The sequence below is a fragment of the Lissotriton helveticus genome, chromosome 5_1 (genome assembly GCF_964261635.1).
Source record: "Lissotriton helveticus chromosome 5_1, aLisHel1.1, whole genome shotgun sequence".
NCBI classification, from domain to species: Eukaryota; Metazoa; Chordata; class Amphibia; order Caudata; family Salamandridae; genus Lissotriton; species Lissotriton helveticus.
The window spans coordinates 1,237,257,285-1,237,284,170 of NC_136065.1; the positions used below are offsets into that span (position 1 = coordinate 1,237,257,285).

A 26,886-nucleotide genomic window follows, 5' to 3' on the forward strand; every position below is an offset into this window, starting at 1 on the left:
GATGGATGCAATGTTTCCCTGATGGTCAACACTGGGTCAAAATTCACTATCATTCCCAAATGTTATGTTATGTTATGTTATGTTATGTTATGTTATGTTATGTTAAGGGGTGCTTATAAAGCGCACTGTCACCGTGGGTTTCCTGGCGCTAATCTGATACTGAGGGAGGCAAAAAGAATTAACCGGATTGTGGGAAAAGCCAGGTTTTTAAGGATTTACGAAATTGAATGAGCGAATTAGAGGATTTGAGTGAGGGAGGGAGAGAGTTCCAGAATTTGGGGGCCAGGAGAGCAAATCTCCGGCCACCGGTTCTGCAGAGATTAAAAGAGGGGACAACCAGGAGACGGAGGTGAGAAGATCTAAGATTACGTGAGGGGCGGTAGGGACAAATGAGGGATTTCAGGAAGGCAGGGCAGGGGCCGGTGAGGGATTTAAAAGTAAGGCAGCCGATCTTAAAGGCTGCCCTCGAAGTGACCGAGAGCCAATGAAGTTTAGCAAGAAGAGGTTTGGCGGATTGCCATTTCGGAATCCCAAAGGCCAATCTCGCCGCTTGGTTCTGAACGACCTGTAGTCTAGAAAGAAGAACCTTAGGCAGACCATAGTAGAGAGAGTTTGAGAAATCCAAGCGGGAGAGGACAAGAGCCATGATGACTAGAATCAGGGCTTCGGGGGTTAAGAGGTATGCCACCTTTCTAATCCTGCTTAATTCAGACACTCTGTTCATCACCACCCCCTTTTCTGAATCGTTTTTGGCCACTATAGGTGTGGCAGGGTATACTCAGACATGAGTCCCTTGCTCACTGCTCCATCAGGATTCAAGCAAGCCGGGCCGACGAGGCTGAAATGCCAGAAACCGGTCCCCGGTAGCTTGTCTCCCTTCTGGTGAAGAATTGGCTTGGTAGTTTGGTCTGCCCTGTTCCCATGATGCACTGGGCCAGGGACAGACTAATTTGCATATAGCCAGGTTCTGAGCTGGGATGGGGCAGTGAGCTAAATAACGGTGATGGATCAAGCCCTGATCTTTGGACTGGGTAAGAGTGGTCTGCTTAATTCAGACACTCTGTTCATCACCACCCCCTTTTCTGAATCGTTTTTGGCTACTATAGGTGTGGCAGGGTATACTCAGACATGAGTCCCTTGCTCACTGCTCCATCAGGATTCAAGCAAGCCGGGCCGACGAGGCTGAAATGCCAGAAACCGGTCCCCAGTAGCTTGTCTCCTTTCTGGTGAAGAATTGGCTTGGTAGTTTGGTCTGCCCTGTTCCCATGATGCACTGGGCCAGGGACAGACTAATTTGCATATAGCCAGGTTCTGAGCTGGGATGGGGCAGTGAGCTAAATAACGGTGATGGATCAAGCCCTGATCTTTGGACTGGGTATGAGTGGTCTGCTTAATTCAGACACTCTGTTCATCACCACCCCCAATTCTGAATCACCTTTCTAATCCTGCGCAGCTGATACATGCAGGTAGAGACCACCGTCCCTATTTGGGGTTTAAGGGATAGTTCGGAGTCAATAATGACTCCGAGGCTCTTTACCGAGGCCACGGGAGTGGGGGAGGGACCAAGCTCTACCGGCCAAAAATGCGGGCCCCAATGGGCGGAGCTCTTACCAGGGAGGAGGAGCTCCGTCTTCCCGGGATTCAGTTTCAGTTGGTTCTGGCTCATCCACTGAAGAATGTGGACCATAACCGCCTGGAAATTAGAGATAGCGAAAGAAGAGTCAAGAGGGAAAATAAGTTGCAGGTCGTCAGCGTAATTAAAGACGGTGACGTCCCACTGCCTTAGAGAGAAGAGAAGGGGTTGGAGATAAAGATTGAAAAGAAGAGGGGATAAGGAGGAGCCCTGAGGGACCCCGCAGAGTGAACGCTCCCTGGGTGCCCTAAAGGTGCCCAGGCTGACTGTCTGAGACCTCCCGGTTAGGAAGGATTTAACCCAGGCCAGCGCCAGGCCCTGGATGCCGGCCTGCTCGACGCGGTGGAGAAGGATGTTGTTGTCCACCGTGTCGAAGGCGGCCGACAGATCTAAAAGAACCAGGGCCTGGGGGGTGCCCCTGTCAACGCCGACTCTCAGAGCGTCCAACACAGCCAAGATCACTACCTCCGTGGAGTGGCCAGGTCTAAAACCTGCCTGGTTGGCTTCAAGGAAGTTGGAGCTCTCGATGAACTGAGAGAGACAGGCGGTGACGTGGGCTTCCAGGATTTTAGCAAAATAGGGCAGAAGGGAGATAGGTCGATAGTTCGCCAAAGCTGTGGGGTCGGCGCCAGGTTTCTTCAGTAAGGGCACCAGGACGGCTGCCTTAAAGGAGCTAGGCACCGAGCCCGAAGAAAGAGAGGAGTTCAGCAGAGGGAGAATGCTATCAGGGAGAGAAAGGCATATGTTCCGTAGTATGGAGGGTGGACAGCAATCGTCCGGAGAACCGGATTTCACCCGAACGGCCAATGTTGCCAGGGATTTTGAGTCAAGAGGGGGAAGATGTGAAAGGGAGAGTGCGTTAGGAGGGGGGCAGACAGAGTTAGAGCCGTGAGAGGTGACCGGGATGGTGTCCTTAATCATAGAAATTTTCTCTAGGAAAAACGTGCTGAGGGCATTACATGACTCCTGTGTGGGGGCCTGGGTCGGGAGCGTCCGAGAGTCGGAGGTAAATTCGTCAAAGACTCTAAAGATTTCCTTAGATTTACAAGAGGCAGATAGGATTCTATTAGATACATAGGCTGTTTTAGCTGCAGCGATGGCTTTTTTGTATTTGTTGCGAGCAGCCACATAAGTGTCTCTGCTAGTGGAACAGTAGGTTCTTCTCCACTTACGCTCAAATTGGCGTAGCTCCAGGTGTTGGGTTTTTAGTTGGAGATCAAACCATTTGTGGGAGTTACTGTGCCGAGAGCGGGGAAACTTGGTAAACGGAGCAAAGATATCGCTAGCTGACATGAGCCAGCGAGAGATATTGGCGTCTAGCTCATCGGCGCAGATATCGTTGGGAAGGGAAGGACAGAACTGAGACAGATGGGAGAGGAATTTAGAGGGGTCGACAGCCCTCCACTTACGGGCGACACCGCCCTCCAGATGGGGGGCCCTGGTGTTACCATCGACTAAGATTGTAGTCTCGATCAGGGAGTGATCAGACCACACACAGGGAGTGATCTGCGGGCAGGAGGACTTCACCCCATGAATCCAGATGTGGTCGAGGATATGACCACCGCTATGGGTGGGGGTCTTAAGAAGTTGAGTGAAGTTTAAATTTGAAAGAGTCTTGAAAAGCTCAGTGGCATGTCTATTCTATGAGAAGTGGGGCAACAAACAGCTCCTTCCTAAAGACATTTTCCCTGGTGGCTATAAAGGTGAGTCAATAGACATCCTAGGTTATTTCGAAGCACACATTACCTTCTCTCATAGGGACAATTAGGGCAAAGTTTACGTAGCAGAATATGGCCCAGCCATTCTTGGGTGAGTACACCAGCAAGACTTGCGCATCATAGTCAACCCAAGGGCACCCATGCATGTCATGGTGATTGAGGACGAGGTCTAGACAGCATCCTTAAAGGGGCAGATGACGTTTTCAGGGAGGAACTTGGCCAACTCAAGAGGTATGCCCAGCGCATATTACTTAAAAGGACGCCATACTGATCCAACTCAAGGTCAGACGTGTGCCCATTGTAGTCAAGGGTAAACGGTCTCATCAAAGAAATGCTCACTGCGGGAGTCATTGAGCCAGTGGAGGCATCTCCATGGATTTCTCCCGTCGTTATTATTAAAAAGGCTAACGTCAAGTTGAGATTCTGTGTCCACTTGAGGTCATTGAACCAGTGTGTTGTAGTCGATATCTCTCCCCTCCCCAACATTACCCAGCTAGTGACTATTCTCAAGGGCGCCAAGGTTTTTTCCAAGCTCCACCTCAAGAGCGCATACCATTAGATAAACTTACACGGAGTCTCTAAGCACCTCACTGCATTTATCACCCTTGAGGGCACATTCCAGTTCACATGTTTACCTCTTGGGCTAAATTCAGCTGCCAGTATTTTCCAACGCATGGTCTCTGACATTTTCAAAGGTGTAGCCAACACTGTTTATTTTCAGGACGATATCTTAATCTTTGTCCAATCCAAAGAGGAACACAACCCCATTCTCAAAATTGTTCTAGAAAGGCTGTCCAAAGCAGGGCTTACTCTTCGTAAAGATAAATGTAAATTCCTCATAGATCAGATCGAATACCTTGGTTACACCATCGGGTGTCAAACCAAAGAAAAACATGTGTAGTGCCATAGAGTTAGCCCCACCCCTGCTAACAAAGACCAACTTCGATCATTTATGGGCCTTATAGAGTATTACTGTAAATTTCTAAGAAATTTCTCTGACAAAACTGCATGTTTGCGATCTCTGCTCAAGAGGGGTGTAAGATTTGTTTGGAATGCACAACACCAAGAATGTTTAAACCACATGAAGGAAGAGATTTGTGATGCCAAAGTTCTGGCTCCCTTTGATGTCAATTGTAAATCCATTCTCATGGTGGATGCCAGCGCTACTAGTTTGGGGGCAATGTTATCACAGTACAATTCCAGGTCCATAAAGACTGTATCTTTTGCCTCCAGGACATTGACTTATGCAGAAAATAACTATTCTGTTATCGAGAGGGAGGCACTCGCTGCATAATGGGCCGTGGAATACTTTGGCACTAATTTGTGGGGTACCAAATTTCTTCTCAGAACGTATCATAAGCCCCTAATCAAAGTCCTTTCCCCTGCTGGTACTGGTAAAGGGTCCGCGAGACTCGCTAAATTGGCAGGGAAGCTCCAAGAATTTCAATACCAGGTGGAGTATATTCAAGGCTGGAGGAATGTCCAAGCTGATTGTCTTTCCAGGATTTCTGTTGATTGGCGATCTGTTACTGACCCTGGCATCTCTCAGCTTGATGAGGATATTATGGTGGCTTCCAAAGATGAAGCTGTTTTGTAGGGGAAGGTGTGTTTGATGCCAATGATTGGGAGTGTGAGACGGTGAATGATCACACCATACAGGAAGTAGTCAAACTATTAAAGTCCAGTCCCAGAAGGGAAAGTACTCTCCCAGTCTTAGTCCACCCCTGTGCAAAAATCCTTGATGAATTGTCATTAGACAGGGGTAGCATTTTAGTCAAGGGTGAGAAGTTCATTCCTGCATTTGGTATCAGGAGCAAGCTCGTAGCCCTAGCCCTCAAAGGTCACCTCAGCCAAACCCTCATGCAACGCTGCCTCAAAAATCACTTCTGGGGGCCTGGCCTAGATGCTCAAGTTGTAGATTGAGTTGAAAACTGCCCTGTTTGCAAGGAAGGTGAGAAGAGGCTTAAGGTGGGTTGCAGGTCCAACAGCGCACACATTGGGAACCCAGGCTTGCCTTGGCACAGCGTCTTCCTAGATTTCATTGGCCCCATGGGTGAGTGACACGAGAAAGACAGGTTTGTTATTGTTGTGGTAGATGTTTTTTCCAAATGGCATGTGGTGGAGTTTGCTAGTGACGTCAAAACCGAGAGTACCATCAAGTTCTTGGGTGAATTCTTCAGGGACGAGGGAATTCCCTCCGTTCTCATTACGAACAATGGCACTCAATTAGTGTCTAAAGAGATGCAAACCTTCTTGAGGAGTTGTGGGGTCTCTCACCCTGCTCTTCTCTTTATTACTCTCAAGGGAAAGGTCTGCGTGAGAGAGCCAATAAGGTGGTAAAAGGATTTATCCAGATGGCCTCCGCCAATGGTTCTATTGTGCCCAAGATGGTGAATGAAATGCTTTGGGTTTATCGGACCACTCCCCTTGTTGACAGTGAAAGGTCTCCTTTTAAGTTGATGAGGGGCAGGAATCCTGGCTCAAAACTGGTTCCCTCATGGATGAAACAACTAGTCACTTTACATAGTGTTCAGTCTGCACCACAAAAGCCGTCAGATATTCCTTGTAATTTCAATCCAGGTGACCAAGTCAAGATCAAAATTGGCAGAGTTGGGAGAGGCCTTTCAAAATCTAAAGGGACCTTCACTGTCAAAAAGATTCTTGATCCCAGCAAAGAAAAATCTCGCCAGGAGGAGGATTTTCCTCACTCGCACTCGCCAACTTGGCGGGGATGAGTACGAGCAAGGAAAAAAAAACCACTCTGAGTTTTTGTGAACTCCGCGGAGTGTGGAAAACTCTGCAAACTCCGTGAACAAAAAGGTGTTCACCACCCAGGGTTATTCATAACCTCCACAGGCAATTAGCCTTTGTGATTGTTTACCTCTTAGGTTTCGTTGATTTTCAGGGCCTGGTTAAATCTCAGACATGTATTTCGTCACTCGCAGTTGAGCTGCTTCAAAACAAATGTCTGGTAGGAAAGTTGTGAATGCATACCGAAGAGAATACCCTTGAAATAATAAATAGAATAAACTTTTAAGAAGATTGCTGAAAGTGCCACAAAGTACCCCGGGCTTCATTGTACATGAAGAGCTGGGTGTTGCCCACATCGAGGACAGGATAAAGTTAAAACCAGTTAGCTGTTGGATTAAGATCTGGTCAAACCCAGAGGCAGCCCTGACAAGAGATATCATTCAGGACTGCCTGGCACGGGACAAAGGGATGAATATCTCAAGGCTCAAATATGTCAGAGATTCCCTTAAGGCCACGGGTCACCTTGAACTTTTAACTCACCCTACTAAAATCTTGGCAAAGGATAAGACCATTGTACATGGGGAGTTTTTGAATTTACTGGGCTCTATCAGGGAAGACCAAGAGATAACAAAACACGCAGTGAGAAGCCACATACTGACGCAATCTTGCCCGGGCATCGAACCTTACCTGTATCTCATCTACAGTGTCCAGGATAGGTTCCTTATGACATGCTTCTGGTTGAAATCCATACATCACAGCCTAGTGGTGCCTGCAGGTTTTACCTAAACGCTGGAGCAGAAGGGTCCCTGCGGCTGCGATCTTCGATGTCCGCAGGACACCCTTCACTTCGTGCTGTTATGCCCATATTACATGCTCCCAAGGAAACATTTTTTAAAAAGAGTTTTAAAAAAGGCTGGTTTTAGACAGGCCGAGGTTGCTTTACTGTACCTGAAACTTTCTGCAGATATTTTAACATTGCACTGTACTGTAAACTTTCTAAGAATAGCGATGCGCCTTAGGAATACAAGAGGGGATATGTGAACTGTGTGCTATGAATGTTTTTTTTCCCTTTTTTATGATACTGGAGCACTTTAACAACCTTTGGCTGTTTACATAATGCATATGCACTGTATTGAATTTGACTCATTATCAAAGTTAGGCCCCGCGTCCCCTATGTATTGCACATGCACTTTTAGTAAGTTACATAATTTTAGACGTGCTTTCTGATCCACTGAGGAAGTCTGGGGGGAAAGTGGAGCGCTGTATGTACTGTAATTCTGTTTTATCCAGAATAACTGCCCGTTTTTTCACATTGTAATGTTCGTCTCTTTTTATCTAATGGCTTCTACAGTATTTTTTATCTGTGTTTTTATGGCCGTTTCGGCCGAAATAAAGATTCTTGATTGATTGATTGATTGATTGATTGACTGATTGAGTGTTTAAAGCTATTTTGATCCGCTAGTTTAGGTGAGGTATTTATCTATGATGTATTAGGTAGGTCTGTAGAATCTTCCGTATTATTCATTCAGGTTAACATTGAGCAATCCAACTGCTGAGTAGTGGAGACCCATGTGTTTCTGAGGACTTTTTGTAAGTACCAAAAGAGAACAAAAAGAATTGTCTAAGAGGATTTTATCAAGCGCTGTTTTTATTTTCCTGCCAGTTTTGGAGTGCCCTGCAACATTTACTCTTGTACAAAATTGTGAATCTATTTGGTAGAAATTGAGGAATCTGGTAGAAATTGAAGTAGGTCGATGAAGTCATCAACTTGTAACAATTGCTGAATTTTTAGATAAATTCAGCTGTGAAATTACTTTGTACAAACATGCCTTTAAAATCATGTTTCAGTGTGTATGCTTTCCAGGAAATTTCATTCAATATGTCTTTATCTAGAGCACGTGATTGTACAATTAGTGTCTCTGATGTTGTTGTTAGTTTTGTTAATTGAAAGCATGGTGGTAAGGTATGTGTATGTAGTCAGTGGCGGATACCACATACAAAAGGTGGTGGATGGGGGTAGTGAGTGCAGGGAGAAGTGGGGAGGGGACGACGGACTCAGATAATAATAAAAATGTTTTTAAAAAAGACAAACTTAGCTGCTGTCAGCCGCCTCCTGCGTCGGTGCTGGGCCTTCCTTTTCCTAGCAGACAATGGGACTATGTCACCAACTCCCTGTCCCATCTGCACACTGCCCCGGGGAGGTGGTAGTCCCCGGGGACCTGGGGGAGGTTGTGCGCCCCTCCCCATTGAAAATCTAATAGCTCCGGGGAGGTGGTGGTCGTCCCCGGGGCACAGGGGAGGCCATACGGGCCTCCCCTGCAGTAATTTCATAAATAGCCCCAGGAATGTGGTGGTCCCGGGCAGGGGTCTGTGAGACCCCCCACATATATATATGTTTAATAATGTTTACATTCTATCTAAGATTTCAATATTACTTTCCAAAGCAGGAGTGTTTGTTACCTGTTGGCGGAACTGTAAGGAATGGTTCAATCCCTGTGAAGAGAGACAAAAACACAGGGCATGAGCTACATGTCAAGAGTAAGCAGAATGCAGTTTTTAATAAAATGGTCAGTCAAAACAAAGCATTACAAGCTGGGCTTTGCAAATTCATCTTCTATGGACAGCTTGGGATGTGCTAATATGTCATATAAATCGTGAAGGCAGCAACACATTTTGCCCAGCAAGCGTCCTTCTATGTTTTACTTAATCGTTTGTTATTGAGTGAAAACATTGCCTAATGTCAATTGTGTGCTATACAATACGAAGGGCAAAGGGTCAATAAAAAAAACATGTCATAAAATAGTTCTGTATATTCTGTGCCTGCAATCACCCAAAATGAACAGACCACAAACATTATCACTGTAGCAAAAAAGGCTACTTTATTTAGATCAGGTAACTCTCTGAACTAGAAATACTCTTTATTTCATTATGTATACACAATTTGGTAAAACAGGCCAAACCCTTTCACTTCTTACTTAAAATGTTGAACTTTCTGACCAAAATCATCAATAAATATATATTTTGTACCTTTTTCCAAAAACTTTGTTTTATTAAGTTTCTTTCAGCTTGTATCCAAAAAAGATGGGTACGCCCTCTCCAGACTTACCCACCCCCAAAATCGCCTCTCAGACCTGTCTCCCAGAGTAACCTGTCTAATAGTGGCATGATTTTTTATATATATATATTCACTGAAAAAACCATAGGTTATAGACCATATATAGTTAGGAATTAGCATTTAAAAAACCTTATTTTACTCACACAAAACCATTGAAATTCCATATATAGTTAGTTGCACTAACTATATATCGCGCACCCGCAATCCACTGCTGATCATGTCACATATTACATCATTCATGACATGGTCAGTGACATCACTGATGACATCACTGATGACATCTCAAATGACATCACTGATGACATCACTGATGACAACATCCAGTGACTGTATGTTTCTGTAAAGTTAAAATATGTCTTACATATTGAAGAATGAGTGGATGTATAAGTGTCTGGATGAAGGATTTAGTAGGTGCGTGACTGACTGTATGAGTGAGTGATTAAATATGTCTCACTGAATGCATGGGTTAGTGACTAAACTGTCTTAATTTGTGCATCATTATGTCTGTTGTGATGTAAACTGCTGCATGTGTTGATCATTAGCTATACGAGAGGCTATATGTGTTATTAATTGGTTGCCCAAGTATTTCTATGGGAGATTGAGTTTGTGTGGGGGTGGCTGTAAGGTGTGTGACTCTGTGCATAGATGTGTGAGCAGTTTATTCACTAGGTGTATGAGTTCAAGAGTGCATGTGGAAACAGCTACATGGGCAGTTGACTGTGTGCATGAGTGTATTGATGAGTGAATGGATATCTCAATGCTACATGTCATACTAAATACATATGTAAAACACAGTACATGTGAGAGTTGGCATATATAAATAACTGTGCATGAGAGCCACTGAATGAGTGAGTGGTTGTATCGATCATTGTGAACTTGTATCAGGGATTGTATAAGAGAGTAAATATGTGTTAGTATATGTTTCAATAAGTAAGGTGTGTTTAACTGTATAGTTGAAGAAATGGAGGTGAGATTGTTTCTTTGCATGACTGACTGGGTGTGTGAGTAACTCCATGGATGAGTGGCAGTGTGTGAGTGTCTGTATACACTGAGTGTATCTAAGGTTATATTAGAGTCTGAAGAGGTTTATCGTATTAGCACAAGAATGATGTCAAATGAGATGTCATCAGTGATGTCATTTGAGATGTCATCAGTGATGTCATCAGTGATGTCACTGACCATGTCATGAATGATGTAATATGTGACATGATCAGCAGTGGATTGCGGGTGCGCGATATATAGTTAGTGCAACTAACTATATATGGAATTTCAATGGTTTTGTGTGAGTAAAATAAGGTTTTTTAAATGCTAATTCCTAACTATATATGGTCTATAACCTATGGTTTTTTCAGTGAATTTCAATGGTTTTTTAATAGCAAATATCATAAGCTGTCGAATGTCAAGTAAGTGGTAAGTAAAAACATTTTCGTGTTTATGCACACTGATCTGCTTTGAATGCTGCCCCCCACCCCTCATTTCTATTAGGAGTACTCTCTCTTTGCAGATAGTGAAGGGTAGTTAATGCAGGCCTTTGCCCCCGTTGTAATCCGTCGTGCCTGCTTCTCTCTCCATTTGATTGATTGTTCTCTTTGGTTCATTCTCTATTTACAAACAAGCACAGAGTCGCAATACTCTGTTTAGTCTTTGCAGATAGCGAAAAATCGTGTAAAAAAAGAAAAGGAATCGAGCAAAATCAGTAGGCCACTAATGGGATCTCTTTTTGACCTCCCTAAAATAGAAACATTAGGAACAACCTGTTGATAATACCAATGTGTATGTACATAAGCGGCGTTCATTTGTGTTCACAGTACCCCTTCTTGATTGTTTGAATCGAGCATTGAATTGTTCGAAGTTGGTTCTCTTAAGAATCTTCTCTGCCTGCAAACGAGGAAGAATAGGAATATTCTCTCTCCCTTTGCAGATAGTGAAGGGTAGGTAACGCAAACCTTTAACACGTCGTGCCTATTTCGTTCCTCATTGATTGATTGTTTCCCCAAACATTGACTGTTTGGGAATTGGTTCTTTTTGGAGGTATTCCCTGTTTGCAAATATACGTAGGAAAATCTTTGCAAATAGTGAAAGGGTACGTAATGCGGACCTTTCTCCCCCGTTGTAATCTGTCATGCCTATCTACTCCCCACTGATTGATGCACCTGTTTCACCCGGACCATTTACTAGAGATACGTCATCTGGCCCGACCAGAGAGCACCCCTAGTGAAAAGGACATATGCAATAATAACGAAGTGATCACTGTATCCTGTTAACAGAAACTTTAGCATGAAACAACCTGGAAAGAAAAGAATAGGAAAACGAAAATCAGTAGGCCACTGATGAACATAAACTTTTATTAAACAACGAACAAAGAAACGATAACATAACGTAATGATAAAACCTATTAATGTCCTAGAAACAAGAAAACGTTAGAAATATGCCAGTGGTGAGAGACCAGAAAAACAGTAAGAGAAACCAAATCACCCCTCGCTGTCCCACCGCCTGCCACGCCAAAAAAATCGATAGACTAGGGAAAATGCAAGTCAGTAGAACATCCGCCCCCACTCTGGAAACTTCCAAGGTGGGGCAGGGTTGCGGCTACGCCCAGCTGGGAGCAGCCCATATAAGGCGGATCCTGCTGCCACGCCTCGGCCAGGAGATCCTAACGTAGGGTGTAGCCGGAGGAGAGGCCGAGGCCAGCGGGACCCGGCCAGGGGATTGCCATTACAACGCTGAAGAGTTTCAGGGGGGGGGAACGTCTCCTCGACCCTCCCCTCTCTCTCCCAGTCCGGCCGCGGTGGCCCTTGAGAGTTGTAGGTAGTCCCGCCACATGCTCTTCCGGTCCGGCCACCAACGGTCGGGGGGCCGAGGCCGACGGGATCCGGCTGCAGCCGATAAACCAAGAAACCCGTTCATGGGGCCAGAGCCAGGGGCGTCCGGCCGACATCCACCGGAAGCCCGGCCCGAAGACGGACGGGACACTTCTTCTCTCTTGAATAATGGCTGCGACAACACTGGGGGGGGATGTCTTGCACATGCCTCCGACCCCCCCCCCTCGTCCTCATCGCCTGGTCCGGCCATAACAAATCTCAAGCGAGACGCCGTGGGGTGCACTGGGAGGGAGAGACGATGCGAACAGGCCTCTCCCGCCTCCCCAGTGGAGGCTTCCCACCTGCACCCTCGGCGCTCCAAGCGCCCGGAAAAGGGTTCTTCCACTGTGGCGATGCTGCAACGTCTCGCCCGGCAGGGTGGAGCCCGTCCGCTCATTTGACCCCGCGATCGCCAGTAGCTACCGAACTCTCAAAATGGCGGTCGACCTGGCAAGAGCGGGCCCAGCATAAAGAAATGGCCCGGTCACTGGTTGACTCCACCACCGTAGTCCTCCACGACCTTGAAGATTCTACAGGAGCCGCGGGAGTCTCCGACCCCCGCAGACACCCCCGATGGGGAATGACTGCCATGATCGCCCGTGGAGTGACGAAACTGTATCCGCGGGACGTCGGCGCTCCCATGCTGGCGCCAGCCTCACTTTGAATTACTAGAATCCTGCAGACCTCAGTTCCGGTGAAAGCACAGTGTGACCCGGTAGGAAAAATTGTTGCACCCCCTCCCCTTTTTGACTGATAGTTCAAACCACCGATCCTTTCCTTTGCCCTTTTAACGGAACTTTGGACTGCCTCCCCCTCTTTTACATTTTCTAGAGAAAACAAAACATTAACCACTACATTAGCATAGCAATTGACACCAGAACTGTTTTCAAATTGAAAACCAACAACATCTTCAACAGAATCCTTTTTGTTTCTGCTGTGACCCTGCTACAGCACAGGCATTGTCCCCAGCAGTAATTCTGCAATGCCGGTAAGAATAGCTGTGGTGCTTACTGGACTCACTCACCCCCTCGGCGCCCCACGCCGTTATTTGCTGGGCGGCAACTTACTAGACATCACCTTCGTGACATCCAGATTTCAGCGCTTTCTGCTGCCTTGGAACTATTCGCACAACAGACTGCTACTGACAATCCACCCCCCGCGGCGCCCACGCCGTTATTTGCTGGGCGGCAACTTACTAGACATCACTTTCGTGCCATCTAGATTTCAGCGCGTTCTGCTGCCTTGGAACTATTCGCACAACAGACTGCTACTGACGACCCACCCCCAGGCAACATCTTCTGAATTTTCATAATTTGAAAGAACTAGTAACATGTCCTCCTCAGGAATTCAAAAGAAATTGCCACGGTCTCTTCGTTGTTTAAATGTTTTTACTGTTTTTGTTTTGTTGTATATATTTATATGTTATTAAAGTTTTATATTCCTACTACTTTGTTGGAGTGCTATATATTTTTAATGTGACACATAATTGTAAAAACTTTGATGTACAAAGAGTCATTCCTGGAATCTTCCGCTTCAGGCTCGGTCCCCTCCCCAATCACAATACAGGATGGTTTTCAGATAGTAGGAACACGTGTGGTGTGACGGATCTCATCGGGTGTGGGCCTTGATCTACTATAACTCCTTTAAAGAGGGGTGATTCTTTACAGCTGGAGCCATAAACTACATCTGCAGGGCTAGCTGATAGCCTGGACAATCGGACACAGAGGAAGAGGAGTGTCAGAGGGTGCGGTAGTGAATAGGGCGAAAGGGAGGTGTCGGGCGGGCACAGAGTGTGATTCTCAGGGAAGAGCAGCGCAGATGGGGGAGGTTTATTGCCCATGCATAAGACAGAGAGCGGGGGTGACCAGTGCCTGGGGAAGATGCTTGCGAGGGTGGGGAGCCATGCTACGAATCGACAGCGTACAGAGAGTGGGTCTGGTCAAGGCATCTAAAATGGCTGCCGTGCACGACAAAAGTGTGGCATTTCAAAAAAGGCAAGATGGCGCAAACAATGTTTTTCAACACTTCCTCATTTCCTTCGAATCGAACGTTAACAGACGTTGGTGCATATTACCAAAGTTAAGCGATATTTATCGCTAACGATGCTTACCAACGAATGTTTTACCGCTAAGCATCGTCAGAAATTATCGAAGATAAACCTTGCTATTATCAAGGTTTATCGCAAATGCGATAAAAAACGGCCGCAATGCATGAATATCGCTAAAAAGTCAGCGATATTCATGCATTACCGAGCTAATGCTCTTAGCCATGTTATCCACCTCCCATTGGATAACATGGCTAAGAACTGCTCAGGGCAGGTATAACTTTTTGGAGATATTCGCGCTTAGCGCGAATATCTCCAAAAGTTGGTAATAGGAGATAGATATCTTGCATGTTGTAATGCAAATTATTGTGGTATATGGAACTCATACCATAATCTCTCAGGAAAGCAGAAACTGATCCTTTTGGGACCGCCTAAAAGGCCTACGGGGTGAGGGGTACTCTTCTTTGCCCCCTTTTCACGTTCCGAACTATTTTATTTTACTCTCTTCTGTAATTACACAAAATAGCAGCGATAAGATGCATCGGAGACACACAGTGAGAGAAAGGAGGCCGGAGATGAAGAAGAGATGTCAAATACACATTGGAGATAATATAGTGGCAGAAGGGAAGTAAATATGAGTAAACTTACCATGTAACATAAAAATGTTGCACTCTATACTATAAGTCTCATTTTATACTACAATCACTTCGCTACAACCTCATAAATTAAAAATAAAAATGAATAATGTCTCAAACAATTTTTGATTTCTAAATATAAATGTATTCTTCAGAATTTTCTAAATTTGAAAGAACTAGTAACATGTCCTCATCAGCAATTTCCTCATGAAAAGTCTGCAATGATGATTCTTGTAACTCTATGGTCTCCAAACATTCGATAAATTCGCCATCAACAGATTGATCAAAAAAATCATTCAAGTCATCTCCTCCTTGTGACAATATTTCATTATTGGTGCTGTCAATTTCAATCAATGTAGTGGAATCATTCAAGTCATCTCCTCCTTGTGACAATATTTCATTATTGGTGCTCTCAATTTCAATCAATGTATTGGAATCATTCAAGTCATCTCCTCGTGACAATATTTCATTATTGGTGCTCTCAATTTCAATCAATGTAGTGGAATCATTCAAGTCATCTCCTCCTTGTGACAATATTTCATTATTGGTGCTGTCCATTTCAATCAATCTAATGGAATCATACAAGTCATCTCCTCCTTGTGACAATATTTAATTATTGGTGCTCTCAATTTCAATCAATGTAGTGGAATCATTCAAGTCATCTCCTCCATGTGACAATATTTCATTATTGGTGCTCTCAATTTCAATCAATGTAGTAGACAATTCAAAAGAAATTGCCACGGTCTCTTCATTGTGAGCCATTTTATTTTGAAATTGCTTGCTGTAAATTGCAGAAAAAAATAATCACTTTCATTTATCGTTTTTAGTAATACATAATATAAAACTAACTTTATCAAGTATTTAGTATAACAGAAAGGACTGCAAATAAATAACAGAAAACATTTTTCAAATTATCTTCAAGTGTACAACATAGTTCCCCTTACAAATTAACAACTCACCTTTTTAAAAGTAGGAGAAGTGTTAGTACTGTGTAAATCAAACACCAGAAATTCACCACCAAAAATTCCTCACAAATGTACCTCAGACAGTAGTATCACAAAATGGCTGTGGTTTCCTCTCATTTGACATATATACATAACCAATTAACTTTCATCACACACAAATACAAAACCAAAGTAACATTTTAATTGGTTCTAAATTTCAACACTTTCAAATGTGTTTTCCCCATGCAATTTTCCATAGGACATTAACATACGTCTACAGCCTGAATGGCTGAACGGAATTACACCAAACTTGGCAAAATGGTACATCAAACCTAAGAGGTCAGGAAGGATCTACTATGCCCCCTTATGGTCATTTCCCCCTTCGCTTTGGCCTCCTCTTGTCTCTCGATCCTACCGAGAGACAAGATGGCGGCCGCTACGGACTGTTTGGAATGTTGACAGACGCCGGAGAACCAATCAGCTTCGCAAAGCTCCGTAACGCGAAAAGTACGCGAAGCGGAGCGCTGTTACAGATATATATCTTTTTTTGAACGTTAATTTCTCAAAATCCACTGGAGCACATATATTGAGACCTAGCAAAGGCACATCGGGCTACCAGTCCCTAATATTTTGCCAAGTTTCGTGCAAATCCATTCAGCCGTTCGATTATTGACATTTAGATACGTCTACAGCCTGAATGGCTGAACGGAATTACACCAAACTTGGCAAAATGGTACATCAAACCTAAGAGGTCAGGGAGGATCTACTATGCCCCCTTATCGTCATTTGCCCCTTCCCTTTCCCCTCCTCTTGTCTCTCGATCCTACCGAGAGACAAGATGGCGGCCGCTACGGACTGTTTGGAATGTTGACAGACGCCGGAGAACCAATCAGCTTCGCTTCACAAAGCTCCGTTGCGCGAAAAGTACGCGAACTGGAGCGCTGCCCGGTCCGCTGTTACAGATATATATCTTTTTTTAAACGTTAATTTCTCAAAATCCACTGGAGCACATATATTGAGACCTACAAAAGGCACATCGGGCTACCAGTCCCTACAATTTTGCCAAGTTTCGTGCAAATCCATTCAGCCGTTCGGGCTAAAAGTGAGGCCAACCGCCCTATGGAAAACTCAATGTTAAAAACACGTTTTGGGACCCCCCTTTTTTCTCGACCCCCCCTGGACGAACCCCCCCCCCCAATTTTCAGGGGCTGCTCAGAAACAAAATGTGCCATTTTCCTGAAAATTTCAGCCAATTCCGTCCACAAACGCCAAAGTTATTAGACATAGAATTTTCAAAAAACCCATAGAGAAAAAATCCTAACTATATATACCTACTGGCGACCGCCAGTAGGTAATATATATATATATATATATATATATTTGTTTATTTATTTATTTATTTTGGGTGGGAGGGTGGGATTTCACCGCAAAATGCTCCCGCCTCCCTGCTGAGCCGCTCCTGAAGTAATTCTCGCGCTTCAGCGTTCTGTCAGAACGCTGATAGCGTGCACCTGCTCTTAGCCCCCTCCGCTAATCACCGCGCACGGCCTGTCCCATTCGGGCGAAAGACCCCAGGGGGAGACTGCTCACGCTACGCTCCCCCTGGGACCCCCAGTGATATTAGTCCAAATCAGAATCGACTAAAATGCGAGTATTGTAAATACAATGGCTGTGAGTCCTCAGCCAGAGGGGCGAGCTTGAACAGCATTAGATGCTCGCTTTTCATGTAGTCAGTTGGTGCCTCCTTACAATTTGTCATTTGTGGGTAGGCATCTGCTGATGTACTTTTCCTCTTGCTGGCAGCAAGCAGTGTCTTGAGATGCATATTTTTCTGGGCTGTGGTGGCTGCAAGCTTCAGCTTCTTTTTGTGTGCTCAATCCACAAATTTACTTTCCAGTGGTTATATAAATGCCCACAAAGCAGTGGCATTACCCTACCTATTAAATTTAAAAGAAACGTCCCCCTACTTTTTCATTTTAAAAATGGGTCCCCAGATGGCAGAAATAACCAATGCCAAGGCCCATGGATAAGGCTTGGCCGTTCATGGCCATTCAGGGCAGAGCGGGGCAGAGAAGGAAGATGACTCAGTCTCTTCCTTCTTACTCAGAGAAGACATGGACAGTATCCACTTCTCCTGCTCTGCTGCTGTCAGCTCCCCCAACCCCTTCCTCTTATTCCATCCCTTTCTGTCTCTGTCTTGCCTCTCCTCACTTGCTGAAAACAGTGACTTCTAGAATCGGTCTCACCCTCCTTTCCTCCTTTCCTTCTTTCATTCCCCTGTGAAATGGATGCCAAAAATATGAAACACTTTTGCTGGAAATGTCTTCTTTTCTTGCCGAAGATATGGATTTATTAAAAAAAATATTCAGATACGTAATACATCCCTGACAAAGCTGATCCACAATGGTGGCAGAATGAACACATATTTAAGTACAAACCTATTTCTATTTGGTTAATTTCCAAAATGTAATGCAAGTTAAAATTGGCATTTCCCTACTCATTTCAAAATTAGTGTTACTTAAACTACTGTCATGGAAACTTCCATTCAGCTTAGTAAGAAAAAAAAACAACTTCAGACAATTTTCAAAGTACTTTGTAAAGTGAAGGTTCAATTGAGAAAAAAAACAGTTCTACTCGCAAGTTGTATGTAAAGCAGCTACATCATGATAAAAGATTCATTAACCTGCAGGAATTTAAAAAGACATTTCTAATAGGGAGGGAAATATACTGCACAAATCCTAGCCAAGGAGCAAATCTGCTCTTCCTAGTTCCCACACAAGGCAATGCTAGGGACTGCTGGAACCCCCATGGTGCAGTTGTGATTGGACCTGTGTTTCCACTCTGTGGGATTCAGGGAGCTTCAATGATCCCTCCCTGGAAATCTGTTTTTTTATTATTGGTAATGTGCAAGAATATCATCGGAATAGCTTCCAAGCTGCGTGTGTGCAGGACGGGGGTCGTGGGGTTTGGGGCAACCTTAATTGGCCCTCTAAGGCTAGCAAAGGATAATTAGAACGATGGGCTCCTCTCATCAACCAAGTATGTTGCAATCAGGTAACAAGTATGGCCACTCCATTGGCAAGCTTCTAGAAAGGACATGAATTCCGACAATTAAGTAGCAGAATAGCTGCATCTTAACAGTCTTATTATTGGTGTCCCAAGGCCTGAATCTTCGGCCAATATCTACATAAGGAGGACTTTTTTTTTATTAGAGATAGGGTACAGGGTCATGGATATACAACTGTATACTCACTGCATATCCAACAAATGGGGATGGCACTGGCCAAAAGATGGAAACACTGGGCCTGATTCACAAAGGTGAACTTAGACCATAAGTCAAAGTTTAGACCTGAAGTATAACTTAGACCAAAAGTCTAACTTTACTACTACTAAAGTTAGACTTTTGGTCTAAGTTTAGACCAATAGTCTAACTTTACTAGTAGTAAAGATAGACTTTAGGTCTAAATTTAGACTTCAGGTCTAAATTTAGACTTTTGGTCTAAGTTTATATTTGTGAATCGGGCCCAAATATTTTAAAATACTTTTTTTACAGGTCATCTATAATATCTTTCACTGCCTATGCCCAAAAATGAATAACTGAAAACAAATATTCAGAAAATATAGTGTTCACAGCTTTAAAAAATATGTATTTATTTTTAGACCTATAAATGATTATATTGAATAGAGGGAAAGAATAACCAGGCTAAAAAGAAAGCTGCAGATGACACAGACCAATTTCTTTGGGAGTGGCAATTAACTCATACTTCTCTGAGGAAAGGCTCCATTAGGACTAACATGGAGGAGATTAATTAAATCACCTGAAGGAGGAGGTGGTGAAGGCAGTAAAAGCATTGCTGAGAATAGAGGACTCTGCATATGTGGGGACTGAGGTGGAGATAGTGGTGGAGGCATTGTTGAAAATAAGAGTGGCATACATGAATATGAAGCGTTAGATGAGTGGGAAGTGGAAGTAGATGGAAGTGGTGAGGTTGCTGGAGGTGTCAGTGATGGGAATTGATGTGTGTGTGTGTAAAAGTAGGTGAGTTGGTGGAGGAATTGTTGAGAATTTGTGGTAGGGGGATTGTTGATAAGAGCTTTCTGTTGCAGATATTGGGGCTAAAGGTGGTGGAGGGTGAGGCGGTGAAGGCACTGAGTATAGTTGGCTATAAAAATGTGGCACTTTATCCTGTGGACAACTCATGTTTGTATTTATAGGAGGGAGAGAACTTTGCCACGTTTTTTTATAGACTGGGTAATACACCTGGTTGCGTAAAGTATTTTGTTCTTGCCTGACCAGCAAATCCTTAATGAAGTTCACCTCCTGTGGTACTGAAAATTCTGGACTCGTGTAATAAACTTTGTCGTAGCATGACGATTTTTATATCAAAAGACCGAGAATGGCTAGTACACTATGTACAAGCATTTTCGTTATATTCCAGTAACAATTGCACCTCGAAATCGTCATTTTCGTTCTGAAACCCTTGGCAGCCATTTGTGTGTTGCCCTTTACATAGGCTATAACACACAGCTAAATTCGATTCCAAAAGGCCACGTACACCTTGATTGACTTTCCCCTGACCTGAGCATGTTGGAACCATTGCCCCAGGCCGGACCTGTTTGGTCAGTTCCTCTCCCAGTGGCCGAGCAAGATAGCATCATGCCATAAACCTTTTCATCGCACACACACCCTGCCTTATCTTACTTCCATCTGTTCCTGCTCCTGCCTCCACGAGCTATTCATGACATGGGCTGTGATCTACTGTTTTGGGGTTAGCCAGCCTTGTCAGCTAAGGAATGTATTCATTATGTGGACATTGTTTATGGCCTGGACTTATCTTGAAAGTGGGTTTTGCATCTGTGTGCACGTTCTGGGAATGTACTTCAAATATGTGCCTAGGGCATAATAATTTGTATAAAGGGCCTGTGCTCAGACCATCCAGCAGGCTATCTCATTCAGTCGCTTTTAGGCGTGGCTGGGCGACGTAGCCTCACAATTGAATTGTAATAAAGATGTCTTTTCATATTTCAGATTCTCTGTTGATTTCTTTGCTGCTTTTGAATGGACTACTTATTGGTAAGACCCCTGAGAAGGAGATTGGGGATTCCTAGTACGTCAAATGGCGCCCTAAACAGTGGGTCTCGTCAAGCAGTGATTATCTGGAGAAGTAACTTTGTCAAGAGGACAGAAATCTACTGTGGAAGGCAAGACAGAAATCTACTATAAGAGGTACTGTGCACAGAGGTTCTGGGGGATTCTCTGTCTTTGCGGCCCAGTATATTTTTGATTTTTCTGACTTAAACTCTCCAAAAGATGTCACTCACGACTGAGGAACCCATGTTGGCTTAAGTGTTTTTTGCAGTTAGAACTTGGCAGTTAGAATTTGGACAACTATTTGTTTGCTATAGCTTTGAAGGTTTGTATAGGTTTGGATATGCGAATTGCAATTTGTGTAGGCGGATAATGAAGAGACTTTTCTCCATCTGCTTTATTTTGGAGTATAACTGGGTCGCTCCCAGTTCTTTGGTATTGCGCTTAAGATTATTTGAACATTGCAATTTTCAATAACCGAGGGTCTTGTAAATTTACGAGTGTATCGATAGAGATAACCCCTTGAAGTTTAGAAGCTAGATTAGTGGGATATAGGATGCCTGATCTTAGCATATTTGGAGTTTTGTGCTGGCCAACTTTGGTATACGTTTGGATTTGCCGGCTTCCCCTAAAGGGAATATCTAAATAGGTTTAGATATACAAACATATTTCTTCCTCGATGACTAGGTATCCCCAGGGAATTAAAATATGACATAATGCAAAACAAGGATCCTTTGCTCTGGGCAATTTTACATGCAAAACGATTGTTGGTGTTCTGCCACCTAAAGCTAGTGTATTGAGTGTATTTTTGGTTTCCTGCACATACAGTGGTCTGTTGAAATGTTTATGCAGTCTTTTTAAACACTATTGAGAAGTGTTTCTTGTAAATATGGTCACAGCTACACTGGTTGGGTTTTGGGTACAGTCTGGGCTGTCCTGTTTCCGTCCTATGTATTGACCTGTGGGTTCCATGTGTGTTTAAATGTGGTTTTTGCCGTTACTGTAACTTCTGTTATGAATAGCGTTGGCGCGAATTTATGAAACAAAATGCCTAAAAGCACTGTATTGTGTGTCCTGAATGTTTTGAACACTTTCTGTTTCTGTTTGAAATGAGCTCATGTGTGTATTAAGAGTTTTGATGTTTTTCAGTTTGTTGAGTGAAATGTTGGATTAATTAATATTAGGTCGAAAATTACATGAACAATGCAGCAGTTTACCATGCGACATGCTAAAATCGCTATATGTTGCTATTTAATTTATACATTAAGCAAAACGCATATGTGCAAAATGTTAAAGGATTGAAATTAGATAAAGTTAAAATTCGCATTTACTAGGAATATGAAAGGCCTCAAAAATAAATTGTGTGTTTTATAGAAAAACGAATTTATAACATTTTTGTACCTACATGCATTAATATATGCACGCATACAAAACTGCCGTTACACGCTTAAAAAGGATAAAATTAGGAAAAACATTCAATGAATATAAATAAGGCCCCAAAAAGAAAAAAAACCGAAATTGTCTATTTTTGCAAAAAAAAAAAAAATAAACAGCATTTTTCCTTAGTTGCACTGTATTAGATGTTTACAGGCAAGCCTTTCAGCTGCAGTACATTTGATAGGAATGTTCATTCAGCCAGCACTTTTCCAGTTAAAGATGGGTGGAACTTTGCATAAACCGTCCTTTTAAATGAAAGTGGCGCAGAAATGTGACGCAGGAAAATGTCATGTTTAAAGTTAAGCTTTTGTGCTTCGGCGCATAAATGAACTCATCTAAAATTATAGGCAAGGGATGCAACTCACCTTTATATGTGGAATTCTCATAAAAAGATAATTGGTTTCTTTGAAAGAAAAATTATTAAATATGAAAAAATTATCTGAAAAAAAAAAGTGCTTTTTAATATCGTTTTTTGATATTTATAAAGCTTAGTACTCATGCTATGACACCCTAGAATTAAAATTTGATTTAAGTTATGTGTTACTAAAAAATTAGGTAATTTGCATGTTGGTTTTCGCTTGGCGCAGGCGTAAAACACCTTTTTTTCCAGGATTTACATGAGAGATGCCCAATGTTCAACCTCTGTAATGTGTAAAGGACATTCTGAGGATGATTCATATGTAAAGCAATCATAGGATATTAACTTTTAAGTTCCCTAAATTCCAAAGTCGAAAATGGGTAAATTAGACTATTTAAAGAGGCATTCTTGCCATTAGAGTAACTTTCACAGTGTCTTAGGCTTTAGTTAATACATACATTTAGGTATCATACAAGTTTACCAGTTATTCTTATTTGGGGTTGCTATGCTGCCTCAATGAGCCAATGTGACTGGTGCACGGGTTTTGTTTAATATCAGGATTGAAGGTTCTAGCTTTGGCAGGGCCTACTTGGACATTCATGTTTAGGGTTGATGAAATTAGTATCATTGCATAGGGTGGTAACAAGCAGTTGTTTTAAGCTGGTATGTTGTGTTGTTGTGCTCAGCAAATTCTTCACAGTGAATGTTTTAATAATCTAAGCATAAATGAATTTTAGCCACTAAAAGAAGTCATTTATAAACATGTGTGAGGGTTAAAAAGAGTTGGACAGTTTTTGCCTTTGTCAGCACGAGAGACGAATAGGAGGGTGGTCAAGGAATGCACGAAGTATGTCAGGCAGAGTTTGACCTGAAGGTCAGTGAGGTGGGGGTTAGGAGTAAGTGAAACGAGATGTTCTGCTGAGGGCCTTTCGGACCTCAGGGCATTCTGGTGCAGGAGACGTAGAGTGTCTGTGAATGTGTTTTATTTTTGGAAAGTTGGAATTTAGTATGTTTATGGAAGTTGGTATTTTGTATGTTATGGCAAGTCAGCAGTATGTTGAAAAGAGATGGGTTTTTATTATGACTTCTTTGCAAGGAAATGTTTGTGTGTTTTTTTCATGATTTAGCATTTTCCCCTTTATGAATCGTTCCTGCTGGTCGACACTGTAAGTTTTATTTGACAGTTCAATCTCCAGTGCTGGTGATGATCTGTCAAAAGGGTGGGAGTAAGTGAAAGTGTAAATTTTGAGATTAAATGAAAGTATAATTTTGGTGCAATTTTGATTTTTGATTCTAAACCTGACAAATTAAGCAGGCCTGCATTGATGGGTTTTGAGCTGCATGAATACATGCGTCACTGCTTCCTTGCATGTGCTATTGTAATTTGTCCATGCCTTTTTGTGCTCGCTATACTGCATGTATATTTGATGGCTTGGAATATGTTGGTTGTGTTTTATATTGCTGCTTAAAAAATTATTACAAGTTTGCCTGTATTGTAAGGAGGCATGTATGAAGATATGTGTCACTTTTACAATAATTGGGTAAAATTTGTGTTAATACTAAATTTCACAGACATGATGTTTGCATGCTGTGGACACGAATAGACAACACCTCACCAGTGTATGTCAAAATTTGGCCATAATAGTATTGAAGTAAAATAAAAGAGATATACAGGAGTCATGATATTGCCCTCTCCCTCATGGACCAGGTAATTCTAAATTTATGTATCCTTGATTGGACATAAGGATGAAATTATAGATTTGTGGCTCTTGTTAAAGGTGACCTAAACTTTTCATTTTTTTTCCCTGCAGAAGGAACTGGACCATTAACTGACATTACCGTATATGGTGTAAGGGCCAGTGGTAGAGTCCAAATTTCTACACTATTTGTAACTTTTGTGTCCATGCTTTTGGTATTATTCTTTCTCCCCTGACGGATGTCGCATCATGCTTAGTTATTGGGGATTTTAGTTGTGTCCTATTTCCATTTCCCTTTTCCATATTCCTTTCACCAGTCAGCCCATTTATTATTATGGGTGTATTGTTTATGTGCACACTTCTAGATTGAAGTGATGTATTAGGGACCCCCATGTTATGTAAAATGTTTTTTTCTTCAGACTGATTGTCGGGGTAGTGACAGGCTGGTTAACTGACCCAATGTTATAGTAAGACACGTTTTCCATTTCAATAGGAGATATCTTAAGTTTACCTTTTGAACATGACAAAATTTCAATGTCTATTTTAATTCCTCAGTTCTCTTTTGTTCCTGCTGCTTTAATTTTTGGTGGGATCAGATGTGTTCTAATCATACAATACAAGGGACTCTCTAGTTCGTGTCCTTTTGTCTGCACATTTGATCATTAGCCTTTGTATTGCATAGTGCACTTAATGCACAACTTTTAAAGGGATTTTTCTTCATGTCCTTGATAATCTGTATTATGTCATTTCTCTATTTGAGATGTTCTAGATAAGGAATTTAGAACACCTAGGCCTAATCATTGAGGAAAATATGTATTTGCACCATTAGACAATGCCACCATATGTAAAAACATCCATTTAGGTAGAATTTTCATGTAGTTATTTACCCTTCGATGGTGAAGGATATGCTCTCACACGAAAAACCCAATTGAGAAGCCCAGAGACACCGTTTTTGCCTACTGCCTTTATGTTTGAAATTGCTTTTTGAAAATCACAGTGCATTCTAGACCAACATCGTCCCATGGCGTGTGGCCACTCCCTTGCAGATTGCAAGCCACCTGCTTGCAGTCCCCTTGTTAAAACCCATGAACTGTTTTTGTGCTTGATTTGAAGGAAACTAACAGTTGTGTCACATTTCCTATATCACTAGGTTCTGCGGGATCTTCCAGAGTCAAAGGAAGAGTGATACCCTGCAGACCTGTGATCGAGACTAAGCCCACTCTCCATCAGTGACAGATGAAAGACAGACTTCTTGGCTCTACAATTCCTGCAACCAGAAAGTAGTGTGACAGCAATCGTCAGCGTGACAGCGATCATCAGCGTGCCCCCAATGGTACCTCCCAAGCAAGCCATTTTGTTTCATCAGAAGGCGTTGTACAAAGAAAAGAAAAGAGGAGCTGGTTTCAAAGATGCGAAGGATCCCTGTTGTTGATGGCAGGGCTGTCATCCAGTTTGTTCAGTTTGTTCAACTGTCATGTGCTTGAACCTCTGACAGCGCGCGGTCCCCTGATCCCCTTGGCCTGAGTTTTTGGCCCCCCACACACCTCTTTTCCTTTGCTCCAGCGGAAAGGCAGTGCACCTGAGGATAAAAAGGCACTACATTCCGGTGCCCATGAGAGAGCAGCTTGAGCGTCCTCTGACACTCAATGATGAGTGTTGGAGTCTGAAAGTGCTGCTGATCTTGCTGGGTTGTTTCTCAGTAGTGCTTGGATCTGCATGAAATGCTTTGTGCCCGTGATCAATGAAGGGCACATCATTTGTAGTGTCTGCCACGAAGAAGAGACACTGGTGCACTGCCTTGAGACATTGAGACTTTGTAATTGAGCTATGAGTGTTTGCCAGGAGGGCACTCCAACGGATACTGAGTCATGAAGAGCCTGAATGAAGAGGCCCAACGCGAAGAAGACACTGGAAGCGGATTTGATGGACAATAGAAGCCTGCCAGCAGAGGCTTTGACGGACTCTGGGTATTTTCTGTGAGCTTGTATAGAATTGGAGTTTGGAAACTAATTTTTTGCAGCTTTGCTGGCATTGTTTTAAAGTACTATTGTGTTTAGTAAAAGCAGAATAACGTCCATTTTCTGTGAAAGAGTATTCCCTTTTCACCTCAGAGCATTAATGAGAGTCACCACTGTTTCACTTGAGCATATAATGAATTACAGAAATGCTTTGGAAGACCTAAAATGTACTAGATAATTTTAGGATTTACGTTTGCTTAGGGTTGTGGAAAATTATGATTCATTTGTAATAGCGGTCACTACTTTGTCTGTATGTTCTTAATGACGTGTTTTCTAGTGTGTTTTAAACAGGCATTGTCTTTTATGGGTGGGATTGTTTTGGCTGCCCAATTCACATCTGCACCCACCTCCCAAACCTATGTCTTTTCCTACTTCTACTTCTTTGCATCTTTCCAGATTTTACCCGAACACGGATAGTTAGGAGATCAGAGTTTACTGATTTTCCTCTTGTCCTCTTGTACAGTTTCTGCATCAACACCAGTTAGTAGTTGAACATCACTGATTGTTGGGCGTGTGGTCTTGTACCACATACTACAGATAGGCCTTTGTGCTACTGCGTGTGTAGGGAGACCTGTCCCGAGAGAGT

General features: G+C 42.9%; 1 protein-coding gene across 3 annotated transcripts in view; it reads right to left on the bottom strand.

The window, feature by feature from the left end:
- LOC144755246 (scavenger receptor cysteine-rich domain-containing protein DMBT1-like) overlaps nt 1-26,886 on the bottom strand; it is a 735,795-nt gene that overhangs the window by 191,059 nt on the left and 517,850 nt on the right. For all 3 annotated transcript variants that reach the window (XM_078643989.1, XM_078643988.1, XM_078643987.1), the window contains one exon: nt 8,563-8,595. In XM_078643989.1, coding sequence (XP_078500115.1) covers nt 8,563-8,595 — 33 coding nt within the window. The remainder of the gene's footprint in view (nt 1-8,562; nt 8,596-26,886) is intronic.